This window comes from Pochonia chlamydosporia, chromosome 1, assembly GCF_001653235.2.
Source record: "Pochonia chlamydosporia 170 chromosome 1, whole genome shotgun sequence".
Lineage (NCBI taxonomy): Eukaryota > Fungi > Ascomycota > Sordariomycetes > Hypocreales > Clavicipitaceae > Pochonia > Pochonia chlamydosporia.
The window spans coordinates 4,708,508-4,721,485 of record NC_035790.1 but is presented as its reverse complement, the minus strand read 5'-3'; the positions used below and the strand labels follow the sequence as shown (position 1 = coordinate 4,721,485).

The 12,978-nt window shown below is 50.9% G+C and overlaps 6 protein-coding genes across 6 annotated transcripts; 3 read left to right on the top strand and 3 right to left on the bottom strand.

Annotated features, from left to right (window-relative positions):
• Window positions 1-3,056: 3,056 nt before the first annotated feature.
• VFPPC_01218 (pelota) lies at window positions 3,057-4,362 on the top strand (the record flags this gene model as incomplete). Its single annotated transcript, XM_018281083.1, has 2 exons — window positions 3,057-3,137; window positions 3,217-4,362. 2 exons carry the CDS (start codon window positions 3,057-3,059, stop codon window positions 4,360-4,362), a joined length of 1,227 nt encoding a protein of 408 aa, XP_018149609.1.
• A 475-nt stretch (window positions 4,363-4,837) lies between these two features.
• VFPPC_01217 (aldehyde reductase) lies at window positions 4,838-5,872 on the top strand (the record flags this gene model as incomplete). The annotated part of the gene is made up of 4 exons (XM_018281082.1): window positions 4,838-4,912; window positions 4,962-4,972; window positions 5,025-5,082; window positions 5,132-5,872. The coding sequence occupies 4 exons, from the start codon at window positions 4,838-4,840 to the stop codon at window positions 5,870-5,872; spliced, it is 885 nt and encodes a 294-aa protein (XP_018149608.1).
• Window positions 5,873-6,801: 929 nt separating this feature from the next.
• Window positions 6,802-8,052, top strand: VFPPC_15318 (AMP-dependent synthetase/ligase; the record flags this gene model as incomplete). The annotated part of the gene is made up of 1 exon (XM_018293071.1): window positions 6,802-8,052. The coding sequence occupies one exon, from the start codon at window positions 6,802-6,804 to the stop codon at window positions 8,050-8,052; it is 1,251 nt and encodes a 416-aa protein (XP_018149607.1).
• A 342-nt stretch (window positions 8,053-8,394) lies between these two features.
• Window positions 8,395-9,759, bottom strand: VFPPC_01216 (cell cycle control protein; the record flags this gene model as incomplete). The annotated part of the gene is made up of 2 exons (XM_022428216.1): window positions 8,395-8,750; window positions 8,841-9,759. The coding sequence occupies 2 exons, from the start codon at window positions 9,757-9,759 to the stop codon at window positions 8,395-8,397; spliced, it is 1,275 nt and encodes a 424-aa protein (XP_022284730.1).
• A 145-nt stretch (window positions 9,760-9,904) lies between these two features.
• Window positions 9,905-10,219, bottom strand: VFPPC_18736 (hypothetical protein; the record flags this gene model as incomplete). Its single annotated transcript, XM_022430304.1, has 1 exon — window positions 9,905-10,219. One exon carries the CDS (start codon window positions 10,217-10,219, stop codon window positions 9,905-9,907), a length of 315 nt encoding a protein of 104 aa, XP_022285952.1.
• Window positions 10,220-10,811: 592 nt separating this feature from the next.
• On the bottom strand, window positions 10,812-12,485 carry VFPPC_01215 (cell cycle control protein; the record flags this gene model as incomplete). The annotated part of the gene is made up of 5 exons (XM_018281080.1): window positions 10,812-11,306; window positions 11,360-11,839; window positions 11,901-12,310; window positions 12,366-12,414; window positions 12,459-12,485. 5 exons carry the CDS (start codon window positions 12,483-12,485, stop codon window positions 10,812-10,814), a joined length of 1,461 nt encoding a protein of 486 aa, XP_018149605.1.
• Window positions 12,486-12,978: the final 493 nt, after the last annotated feature.

The following is a 12,978-nucleotide window of genomic DNA, read 5'->3' as shown; positions in this document are numbered from 1 at the left end:
TGGAGCAGCTGGAAACTTCAATACCCTCATTTGTCACTCGCAATGGGCAGCCCAGGGACCTAGCGTGCGGGAGTTGAATGCATTACGACAAAGGGGGGCATCGAAGGGCGCTGATCCGGGGAGGCGACATTCTGCGACAGATGGCAGATCGTGTGATATCATCAAATACGTACAGCCAGGCATGTGCTCATCCACTTTGTCCTTCATCCTGATCAGCCTCCTCTTGGCCATCATCTCTCTAAGGCCCTGGTATTTGTTGCCAGTTTCCGTGTCATCGACTTCCAGCTGGAACGACAGGGGAGTCGGTGCCCGGCATCAGCCCAGGAGGTGCTGACGCCGAGGAAAAGCCAAATGTGGATGATGATGAAGAGATCGAACGGGGGGGACGCATCAGCTCGGCAGCGATTGGTGGCTCAAGACACCTGAATGGTTGTTTGTGGCTTCACTTGCAGGAGTTGGTGTTCAAGTGCTGGTCGTCAAGGCTGGGTCGTCGATGTTCCAGTGCATGTCTACAGGTGGTCACTCTGGTTGGTGCCCCCAGCGGGCCTTACCTCAGCCTGTCATCCCCAAATTGCTCCATCCTTTACCACCTTCCGACATCTTGGTTGCATCATGTCCCATCATGTCCCATCACGTCCCATCACGTCCCATCACGTCCCATCCTGGTCCTAGCTTTTCCCTCTTCGCCTCCCTCCAACACAAACCAACTCGGCAATTCCAGCCCCAAACCGGAACAACGACTCCTTTAAGTCGCGCACTGGACTAGCGGGGCCAAAGCGAGAGAACGAAACCAATTGCTACTTCAGTTAGTGCTGGAGCCTGATTCCAGCCTAGCATGCACATGCAGACAAAGGCCACTGGCGTTTCAATGTTCCTGGTTGTCATGAGTCGGATCGCGCGTATTCGCATTCCATGGTCGATGCGATGACCTGGCAGCCTTCGAGAAGCCTACATGCTCCAATTCGCTCTTCTCACGTTTCCTCAGGCCCGTGTTACAAACGCTAGTTTGTTGCGCAGCGTTCCCCCTCCTCTCTCTTGGCATCCAGACCTGGGGAACCGACAATACGTACCAATATAACTGCTCAAGTGTCCGAACGCACCACGGAGACATGTTTTGTGTCAAGACTCAAGTACGGACTAGCTCAAGCCAGAGCATGTCCCGTGAGGTGCTAGAAAAACATGCAACATCATTGCGTTTGTTACGTCGATAAAGGTTGAGGCCATAATGACATCCCCAACCGCTCGAGTGAAACAGTGCAAGAACAAACCAGACAACAAAAGCTTGCAGGCGGGTTGTCCCTTTCATCAACGTATAGCATGAGCCCGTGTCTAGAGTCATCAATTATTCATTTCCTCGCGTATTTGGTCCATCAATGCATCGATTCGAATTATAATGCAATTGCAATAAAGTCCGTTTAGTTTTCTTACTTACCAAGGCCGACATTCCACGCCGACTCTTCCGCTCATGCAGACTTATAAAAACCTCTCAAACCTCGGCCAAACTGCGCGACTTATAGACCAGGACATGGCATGTTGCCAACGAAAGTTCCGCATCCACATACCTGGTGTCTCTATCAACGAAGCAACAACACCAATCCTTCATCGGCAACTTCTCGACCTGGATGTGGTTACGGCATGATCGACAAGCTGCTGCTGTTCCACCATCTGACTTGAGCTGACATGGAAATCGACGCTAATATTCCTCCATCAAACAACGGAAAGTCGGCGAGTGACGTCGCCCAAGAAATGGGACCCTTGGCGCCACCCGCCGTTTAGTGGAGGGCACCCAAAACGAGGGCTGAACGGCGGTTTTGCGGTCGTCGGGATACAGACGAAGTCCGTCCGCCGAGGGCTGGCAAGCCGATGGAGCGGCTTGGTGAATTTAATGAGTACAGTTGGGGGATGCAGTCAAGTTGGAGTGACAGGGACTACGGAGTAGGTCGACATCAAATATCGCCTCGGCCTTTTGATCCACTGGTTGATGTTGAGCCTGTGACTGGCGGTCAGAGACTTGACGGTTGGGTGTTCCCTGAAGGCAGCACCATCGAACAAGTGAGTTTTGGTGGCAAGGTTACCAGTCTTGGTTGAAAGAACTTGGAGCCTCGGGAAGCAGAATTCAATGATTGATGAATCCCTCGGTTTCTTGCCAACCATGGGCTGAAGATGTCATGCTAAGGTTATTCAAGTTACTTTTCTCACTGTTCGATGGCAGCGCGATCCACTAACGAAAGCAGCCGCTTTACTCCATAGAGACTTGGCAATCGAGGCATTTTGGAGAGCACAGAACAGGCTGGAGCGAAAAGCCATGCAAAATCCAATACGCGTATCCGGCCCAAACACCATCGCCAAGTGTGAGCCAAGACGCAACATGCAGGACCCAACCTTGCTCACAAAGGCGGTCATGGAAATTGCTCCCCTGCCATAAACTCTCTGGTCCTGGCAGGCAACCGAAAAAAAAAAATCGATAAATTATCCTTGCTTGAGCGTTTGAACGGCTTCACCATTCTTGACTTGTAGGTTAGACGGTAGCTTGCCTGAGACTCATAGAGTTTACTTGGACTCGAGGGATTCACAAGAAGCTTCAAACCAGAAGAATGGTGCCTCGTGACTGACTGACCTGAACCTAACATTGATCGTACTACGGAGTACGATTTTAAACGTACAGTACTATTTAAGCAGAGTTTCAAGTAAACGATAATCTTATATGCATTGCACGCTGAACGTTAAATCTGCGAGAAATATATATGGCCATAACCTCAACGAATTCCCATCAAGATGAGCAAATCACAATTGAATTGTTTGGTCGATATCTGGCACATGCGACTTGTCAAATGCGCCAGCACCAACCCAGACTCAAATCTCAACCGCCACAGCTGTTTCCAGGGTTCCGCCACAGGCGCCACCCCCACTACAACTTCAAACTGCAAACCTCAGCATCGTCAGACTCCCAAGTTTGCTTGGGTATCGGTGGCCCATCCCCGCCAAAGCCAGACTCTCTCTTTCTCTGGTGACAACTTTGTTGTATATCAGATACGAGCTTTACAAGATTCTTCAATATGAAGTTGATCAATAAAAGAGTCCTAAAGGATGTGGAGGAGGAACAGATTTCTCTGCTGCCAGAAGACCCCGAGGACATGGTATGATGATAGATCCCCGCAATCCCTCTCAACACCAGCCCGGCATTGTCACCAACGTTGATAGCTAATTTGTGCATAGTGGCATGCCTACAACCTCATCGTCCCCGGAGATTTGGTGCACGCCCATGCCTTACGAAAGGTCGTCACAGTCAACTCCGGCACAGGTGCAGCAGCGGCCGAACGAGTCCACACAGACCTGACCGTCAAGGTCAAATCCACCTTCTTCGACCCCGTCATTTCCTCCCTACGAGTCTCCGGTGTCGTCGCATCCGAAAATGACCATGTCCCCATGGGATCCCATCACACTCTCGACATCGAAGTAAACCGATCTTTCACCGTAATCAAGCCCGACGGCTGGGATTCCGTTTCCAAAACGACCCTAGCCCAAGCACTCTCCGACGACAAGAACGGTGCCATGGCCGCTGTAGTCATGCAAGAGGGCCTAGCCCACATCTGCCTAATAACTCAGTTCCGCACCGTTCTCAAGACTCGCGTAGAGAGTGTTGTTCCTAAGAAGCGCGATACTGCTGCCGATCAGGACGCTGGCCTCAAGCGATTCTTCGACAAGACGCTCTCCTCACTACTACGCGCTGTCGACTTTTCAGACTCTCGGCCGCTCCTGCTAGCAAGTCCCGGATTCGTGGCTCAAGATTTCAAAGAGTACATTGCAAAACAGGGTCGAGACAAGTCGGACAAGGTCCTCAACGCCGTTGCCAAGCAAGCTACCGTCATTCACGCCAACTCTGGGCACATATACAGTCTAAACGAAGTCCTCAAAAGTCCCGAGGTGATGGCCAAGATGAAAGATATGAGCTACGTCAAGGAAGCACAGTACATAGATAATTTCTTTGAACTTCTAAAGGCCGACGACGGGCGAGCCTGGTACGGTACGAAAGCGGTAGAAAAGGCGGTTGCTGACGGTGCAGTCGGACCCGGAGGCGGCGTTTTGCTCATCAACAACTCATTGTTCCGGAGTCAGGATTTGGCAATCCGCAAAAGATATGTCGCGTTGGTTGATAAAGTTAAGATTGATGGGGGAGAAGCGAGGATATTGAGCAGCGACCATGAGAGTGGGCAACGGTTGAAAATGATGGGCGATATTGCTGCTACGTTGAATTACCCGATGCTTGATTTAGATGAGGAAGAGGAGGAAGAGGCCGCACCGGAGGTTGTGCCTGAGCGAAATCATGAGGATGATCCTAGCATGCTAGAGAGCGTCATATAGACTGGATGAGACAAATAAAGTAAAATTCGTAAAATAGACTGCAGAATGGCATCTCTTGATGCAGGCGTTTGTAGTAGTGAGTCTACTAGTGACATGTTCCGTTGGCGCTTACCCTATGACTTCCAAGGTTGTTGGGGCGGCGCTTACACAAAAAAATAGCAACGCTGCACTACTGCTCTTTTACAGGCAAATACAAAACTTCAGGCCGTTACTCCATCTCAAATATATTGCGACTTTCTTGGGGCTGATCCTGCGATATCCTCGGTTTTAAAGCATACATCCGAGCTGGCTGAACAACGTCAGTGACATCCCCACTTTCCGAACCCTCAGAAGACATGACGGAACCATCGACGTAGATCCGTCAACCAATGCTTTGACATACTCAAGTTAGGGAGCGAGTATATATAACGCCATCTGTCACCACTATTTTTCATCTCCCTTAGACTGGGCTAACTTCCACTTCATGTTTCGCAAAATGGCATCCAAATTGACCATCAGCTCTACCGTCAAGCTCAACTCAGGCCATGGGCTCCCCGTCCTTGGATTTGGTGTATGTTCACCGTCATACGTTTGTGGTGTAAGCTAACATGACCATTTAGGTTTATCAAACGTGAGAACAATGAAAAGCCATATCGACAATACTGTTTGTTAACTCGTCGCAGACCCAAGGAGAATGCAACCCAAGTGTGTGCTGAAGCTCTCCGCCTCGGATACCGCCATGTGAGTGAACCACCAAATACCATAGGCACAAATTTCTAACTTGAACCAGATTGACTCCGCGTCTGCCTATCGCAACCAAGGACCATCAGCAGCATCAATCCCCGCTTCAGGCATCCCACGCTCCGAAGTCTTCTTCACCACCAAAGTCCCCATGAGCGGCAAGCCCTTATCGTACGACAACACCCACGCCCTCGTCAACACTGCTCTCCAGGACACCAACCTCGACTACCTGGACCTCGTGCTCATCCACTCCCCCTACGGCGGCACAGAAAACCGCCTCGGAGCATGGAAAGCCCTAGTCGAGCTCGTCGACGCCGGCAAGATCCGGTCCATCGGCGTATCCAACTACGGCGTCCACCACCTTGACGAACTAGAAGCCTACATCAAGAAACTAGAGCAAGAGCGCGGCGGTCCAGGAAAGGGCGGCGTCATCTCCGTCGGACAGTGGGAAGTACACCCGTGGCTGACGCGCTCAGACATCGTGGACTGGTGCAAGCAGAGGAACATCGCTGTCGAGGCGTACTGTCCCATTGTGCGAGGTGAGCGCTGGGGAGATCCCAAGGTGAAGGCCTTAGCAGACAAGTATGGAAAGACGGAGGCGCAGATTCTGCTGCGCTGGAGCTTGCAGAGGGGTTATGTGCCGTTGGTGAAGAGTGTGACGCCTTCGCGTATCGCGGAGAATGCGGCCATTTTCGATTTTGAGCTGACGGATGAGGAGGTTGAGGGTCTGGTTACTACGGATTATAGTCCTTGTGCTTGGGATCCGACTGTTGAGCCGCTTGCGAAGTAGGTTCATGTGAGTGGGGGTTTGAGTTGATGGACGGGATGGCGGTAAAGGGTGGAGATGTGAGAAGAGTTTCTAAGCTTGATAGAGATGCTTCACATTTCTGACATTAAGGTGACGGATTTCGCCAATTTTAAAAGTAGACAATGGATTTGGGAAGACGCAAGGATGATGAATTATATGCAAACGAAGCTCTTTCTGTATCGAGGTCTCTAGAGATAACGCAGAATTCGAATAAGATTTAAAATTTAAGCCAGTGTTCTATGTCGGTGAAAATGAGCAGAGTGTGAACTAGAAGTCAGTTTACAAAAACACAAGTAAATTTAAATTGATATACAAGTGATTGTTTAGAGCTGTATCACCGTTGGCCCTCAGAAGTAAAAGAGCGTGGTATATGTACGGAGTACACTTCCTGTAGTATAACAATATAAGAGCATATAAATTCTGAGCACGCATAAAAGTTTTATACCTTTGTGTAACTCAAAGGATGTATCAACACCGGGGAAGTCAGCCCATGTCAACTCTTTTGTAAATTCACTCGCTGGCGATGTTCGTATTTCCCAGTTACTTACCTTAGCTGTGCATTACGTTCTCCTCCGATACGCAAAAAAACATCATAGCCGACGAGCTAAATCAGATTATTCACTTTGAATGCAAATATAACATCCAAGTTACAGACAAGAAATTGAAGCAAGTCAGACTTTGCAGGGGTAATCGGTGGGTCAAGGAATATCAGATCAGATCAGATCAGCCATGTGCCTGCAGCGTGGAAGCGTGGCGCCCCCCCCACAACAGCACTTGAGACCTACACCAACATTGAATGCAGCGTGCTCACATGCGCTCTACCTCCACCCTCAACTTCACGCGCCCAAGATACACACCAGCACCTCCATGGGCCATCAACGCGTCGCCCATCACCAACCATCACCCTCACCATGCCAGGCCAACGCACATTCACGGTCATCCCGACCGCCCAAAACCCCCCACCACCACAATACATCCGACCCATGACGACAAAACAAGTACGCAAGGCCTACAAAGCGGCAACAAAAACCCCGCCCATGTCCCGCGCCGAGCGGATAAAACAAGAAAGAGCCGAACAAGAACGCATACGAAAGGAATTCGAAAAGGAAAAGGCCGCCGCGAAAGCTAGGCTCCTGCGGGAGAAGAAGCGTGACAGGGAGCTGGCGGAGCGGGAGCAGAAGAAGAAGATGGGCATACCGCTTGTGAATGTGCGGCCGAGCCAGGACACGATTGCGAGGTTTGTACGGGGGAATGGGTATGGGAAGAAGAGGGATTCGGGGGGTGAGACGCTGGAGAGATTGAGGGATGGCATGCGGGATGAGGCTGGGGAGCAGGGGGAGGATGATACGGGTAGTGATAAACGGGAGTTGGATTTGATACCGGAGGGGGATGAGAGCGATCTGGAGGAATTGCTGGATACGATAACTGGGGGAACAAGTGAGATGGAAGCGCAGATGGAAGCGAGAGGAGAATCAAACGCTACATCACCAACAAACCACACAAGTGACCCGGAAAACGCATCCGAATCACCACACAAGACACCTCCCAAGCACAGTCCAAGACCAATATCAGGACCCATGGGCCCTCCTCCTCGTCCAAACCTACCAAAACAACAAACCATTCCCTCCCCTCCCCCCATCATCCAACAACCGCCGATGAGCACGCAAGCCATCCTCGGCAACCTAGACGACTTCTTCCCCTCATCATCCCAACAGGCTCTCGAGCTCCAAGACGAAACCTTCGACTCCATTCTCAGCGACTCCTTCGACGATGCAGAATACCCCGTCCCGCAGAAACCATCACCCGCAAAACACATACTACCCACCGCCCCATCCAAACGATTCTTCACGTCCTCTGGCTCCAATGAACTTGTGTCCCTGGCCATACAGCGCAGCAAGCGCACCGCAGCGCTAGAGGAGCTGCAGGACCAGGAAATTCCACAGGCAAATCACACGACGAAAATAGACGGCATTTCAAAAGGACGGGCTCGTTACAGCGTAAATACAGTCGTGCCATCTGAATCCTTGGCCGGTGTTACGAATCCAAAACTCACGTTTGACGACAAGGAGAATGCGACTGGGCCATGCGGTATAAGTGACTCGCAAGAGACTGAATATGGCGGGGATTGGGTGGACGAATTAGCATTGGATCTCGTTGTTTAGCATTGGGTCGGATTATGATACTTATTGGGAACGAAGGCATGATACCAGGATATAATTAAGTCGGGTCGGTAGCGGCTGTGTTTATTGTTAGCAAGGACGGATAACGCTTCAAAGATACCCCTAGTCGAATGAATATACACCTCAAGCAAGTTGCAACGGTCACAGTGGGAAAAGAGCAATAAATGTCTCTGATGTGGATAAACATCGTAGAAATGCCATTTGAGCATGCGGAAACACGACTCCAAACGCCGCCGCTACAATCCCCCTTTGTTCCAAAATGAAGACGCTCTCAGGCTGTCACTAAAGCCTCTAAAAGCAGTGGTATCATCCCCTCATGACATGTTACCAGAAATTCACAACCCTAAAACGCCAGAGTCTAAACGTCCGCCTCTCCATGCCTGCCCTGCCATGCCATGCCACGCATGATACGTCGAATTTGTCATCAGGTGCACAAAACCTGCCTTGCAGCCGCATACCGAGAAATGGCAAGATGCAATGTACACAGGAAACCCTGGAATGCTGTTGATTGTACAGGTTTGGTTTACAAATAAATGCCCACCCACTCAGTCTTCGGACTAACTTTTGTCTCGCAGCTCTCGACGGCACATCGAATGTCGTTTCCGTTTGGCGTGCTGCCAGGCGCTTTGCCTTGCGAGATCCGGAACCCAGCGCCATGCGGGTTGGCCTTTGTGGGTTTTCTATTCTCAAAGCAATCCGCGCAGTAAACCTTTTGCAAAATGTTAGCAACGTCTGACCTTATTCTCGGTTTTAAAGTCAGCAGGGTATGCCTACATGTCCGCATTTCTTGAGGGCCCAGAAATGGTGCTCTGCGGGTTGACGTTTCCGTTTTTTGGTGCCCGTAGCAGTAGGGCTTGGCTGTGGTGCTGTTCCGGTTGGATCGTATGCAAGTTCTTCCTTACAGGCTGGGCATATTACTACCCTATCTCCTTCCAATGCTGTGTCTCGAGTAAATCCATCTCGGGTTGGTGGCGGGGGTTCCATTGTCGGTTTGGGGCTCTGCTCGCGGGGAGAAGCGAGCGGAAACTCGACCGGTGCACCGGTAAAGCCGCGAGTCATAAAATTGCTACCAAACAGGCCTGCTATTCGGCGAACGTTGCTCGAAATATTGGAGTAGATGCTCGCACTACTGGCATTCATAAATTCCAGCTCGATTAGTTGATCTTGCCCAAAGCGTCGAGGTCGGTGGTGGTGATGATGGTGATGGTGGTGGTGGTGGTGTCGGTGACTTCTAGTCACCCTCGGTTCGGGAGCACGTTCATCTTCTGGTGAGTCCACGGTCAGGTCAATAACACTAGCACCAGGTCCCATGAAAGTACTGTCGCTTCTCGATAAAGAAGGTGGTGTAATTCTCTGTGAATTGGTCCGCCGCGGGTTTCGACCTATTTGACTGGGGCGTGGCGAGTATCTCAGTTCGATTGGTGAATCCAGCTCCTCTGTCAAATCAATGACAGCCGTTCTTTGCGGTTGTTGAGGCTGTGACTGTTGCTGCGATACAGGTGCTAGGGGTGGAGGACGTCGATCACCTCTCCGATTTGGCCGTAATCGAACAGAGTTCGCTGGACTCTGGCGCGGAGAATTGAGTAAGGTTTCGAGAACATTAAATGTCCGACTTGTGGGATTAGGGTTGATTTCGACGGGATCATCCTCGCTCAAAAGGTCGAGCACCGTGTCCCCAACTCGTGCCATCTTTGTATCTCGGCTGTGCGTATGGAAGGATTGAGGTTTGGCAGCTGCCCAGGTAGTCGGAGAGAAATAGCGTGAAAGCAACCGAGCAGTGCCGGCTGTGGTTCAAGATGCGTAATGCGAGAAAATCGCCGTCTTATATGTACATTCAGTTTACACAGCCGGTCCACTGTGCGTAGGCTGCACCCAATTTGTCGCGTTCGGCTGGTGGCAAGGTTGGCACACCAGGCCGCAAGGTCTGGCGTCTCGGGACACCACAGGACAATGTTCCCAGTTGGTAATCAGCCGAGGACAGCGGCGGTAGAGGCTGTAGGGAGTCGTCTAATGCGTGGCTGAGATGAATAATTTCCGCTGTGCAATATGATCGCATCGGGAGCATAGGAGGGCGCTGTTGTTGTTGCAATTTGAAAGGGTGAAGATGTGGTTTCCACCGATGGCGTGTTGTGCTTTCGGAGACACTCATGCCCCTCCGGAGTCCAGCGTCGTCCAAAGTCAAGTCAGCAAAGCAGAGTGGCGGATGGAAGGTGCAGCAGCCGTTCACTGTCAGTCCCGGGACTGGGTGGATCGATTTATCACACCAGGCGATTGGTTGATGAGTTCCAGTGGCCTGGTGTTTTCCATTGTTGCTCCAGACTGGCGCCTAAACCGCCTCTGCTCCACTGAAAACATTGAGGGCCAGGCCGTCACTAAAGCACCCGGTCAGAGTCGTGGCGCTGGATATTGAGGATTAGTCATGGTCTTTTGGCTGCGGGTTTTGCTGGAATCCGGATTTAACACGGTCTTGTTGCCACACCCGACATCAAGAACTTTTATCGCCACCTCTTCTGTGATTCTATCTGCATGTGTGATTTAAAATAGCATCGCAACGAACTGCATCACTTTAGCAACTGTTATTATGACCGAATATAGTGGACAGTATCTGTCCCAATTTAGTATTCGTAGGTATACAACTATTTGAACACGACCGTCGCCATTACCAATTCCTTTGTTTGTAAACACATAGACCGAGATATCAACCGGGGTAAAGGTGCCATTGTCCGAAACCTTTGTTTGCTCTATTCTTTGACGCCAAATACACTCACCACACCCTCACCATTAACTGCCACAAGCTTTCTTGCCGACTCTCCCCATCTGAGACCAACAACAGGCGTCGAGTTTCTAAATGGTTCACTCCACTTCTTGCTCGACTTGGCGTACTGTTGAATAGTCACGCCAGACGCACCTCCAGTTGCCAGGTACTGGCCAGTATAGTCCCAAGCCAAAGACTGCACGGATCCACCAGTCTCCAGAACCTTGGCAGGTGCTGCATCGCCTTCCGTGCGACGGAGATCAAAGATTGTGACTGTTGTCTGACCCTTGGCTGTAGCAGCCAGCCAAAATCCATTTTCGGAGAACGCAACGGCTTGAACAGGTGCACCAAGCCTGAACACGGCAGCTTGTTCCAGATTCTTGGTCATATAAAGTTTGACATCCCCACTCAATGTTCCTGCCGCGAAGATGTGTCCATCGGGGTGGAAAGCGCATGTAGTGAGTGCTGTGGTTGTCAGTCGCTGGTGAGCATGAAATATCGGGTTGGCAGTAAGGGACGATTTGACTTACAAGCATCAGCAAAGGCCCGGCTAGCTCGCTTCATAGTAGCCACGTCGTAGAACACAATGCTCTTGTCTGTACCCACGGAGCCAAGAATTTCGGCTCCAGGGTGAATACTGAGCCCAGTTACAGGACCAGCATGCTCCGAGGCTGCGGCAACCTCATTGCCCGCTTCGTACACTTTCACGTTGCCTTGGCTTGTGGCAAAGAACAGCTTCTCTCCAGTCCACAGCGTGTTGGTGACGGCCTCGTTGACCGGCAACTGCCTCTCCAACTTGTCGGCTTCGATAGAGTAAACAGCGGCCTCGCCTTTCAGACCCCCAAGGGCGGCATATCCTCCCTCAAGATCGATCGAAGTTGCCTGCGAGACAGGTAAAGCGCTAGAGGCTGTGGTGTCAAACGAGGATACTTCGTCTGCCGTAACCCAGCCTTCAGGAACAGGCCGTCTTTTGCGACCTTTCGATAAGCTAGAAAAGATAACATTAGTACCAGCCTGCCGCCACGATAAAGAACATTGTTACGTACGATGCGTGAACTTCATCCACTCTCTCAGCCAAAGGTTCGGGTAGTGTTTCAACACTATCCACAACCATTTCTTCGCCATTAGCTGCACCGTCAGTAACTGTGACTTTGCTGAGTGAGTCCCTGGCCTCGTCTCTCTCCTTTGTCAAACGCGCAATGACGCGAACGGCAGCATCATGTTGGTATAGTGCGGTAGCCAGTTCTTCCCTCGTTCGTACGAGTTGTTCTTTTAGATTATACGTTTCTAGGGCAAGATTGTCCCACTCGTTTTGAAAGGTCGCCAAAAGCGCAGGTATGGATGTTAGTGTGGGAGGGCGAGGGCGGACGACGCGCGAGGACTGAAGGGGGAGAAGGTCATCGGTGGTAAGAGCCTCGCCAGTGCCCGGTTCGGTGGCGTGCTCGTTGATGTACTGCTCGATAAGTCTTTTCTCGTAAACAACCCCTGCGGTAAAGTCAGAACTGGCTCAATATGAAATCACAATTGCGACGCAGGCTGCTTACCTGACTTCTTGGACACGACAGGCTCTTGGGGAGCTTCCCCGGAAACTAGCGAGATATGTTAGCATGGCTCGGGTCATTGAGGTAATTGCGCAACTCCTCTTACTTCCGCAAAGCATGGCGACTGTCGTTGGAAGCTATCAAAGCTTTCAATGATGTGCTGTCGAAGCGTCGCTGGACCTGGAGCTGTGACGGCTGTTCCGATTGAGATTTTCCGTTTTGCGAATGCAGAAGCACGGACCACCTTGGGTGCCTGTTGCGGCTGTCAGGGCATCACGTGCTCAACATAGCGTGTACTTGATCTTGATGCACTGGGCAACCAGCCAAGGGGTTTATTCTCTGATAAATTTGAAACTGATAGAAAAACCATTGATACAACAGCCAGGACGAATTGTCTTGAGCCCAGCACCTGCTAGTGTAATACATTGGATATTCATCTCACATCCTGATCGGTGCATCCACAACGTCGCTCAATAGGCTGCATAGGTGAAGGCCAGTCCCACCACGGAGAGCTCCGGCCCTCAAACAGATCGCAATGCTCCGTGATCAGAAGCGATATACCTGGCGGGAGGTACATACATCTTTACATATGGACCATCTTCAAAATAATTT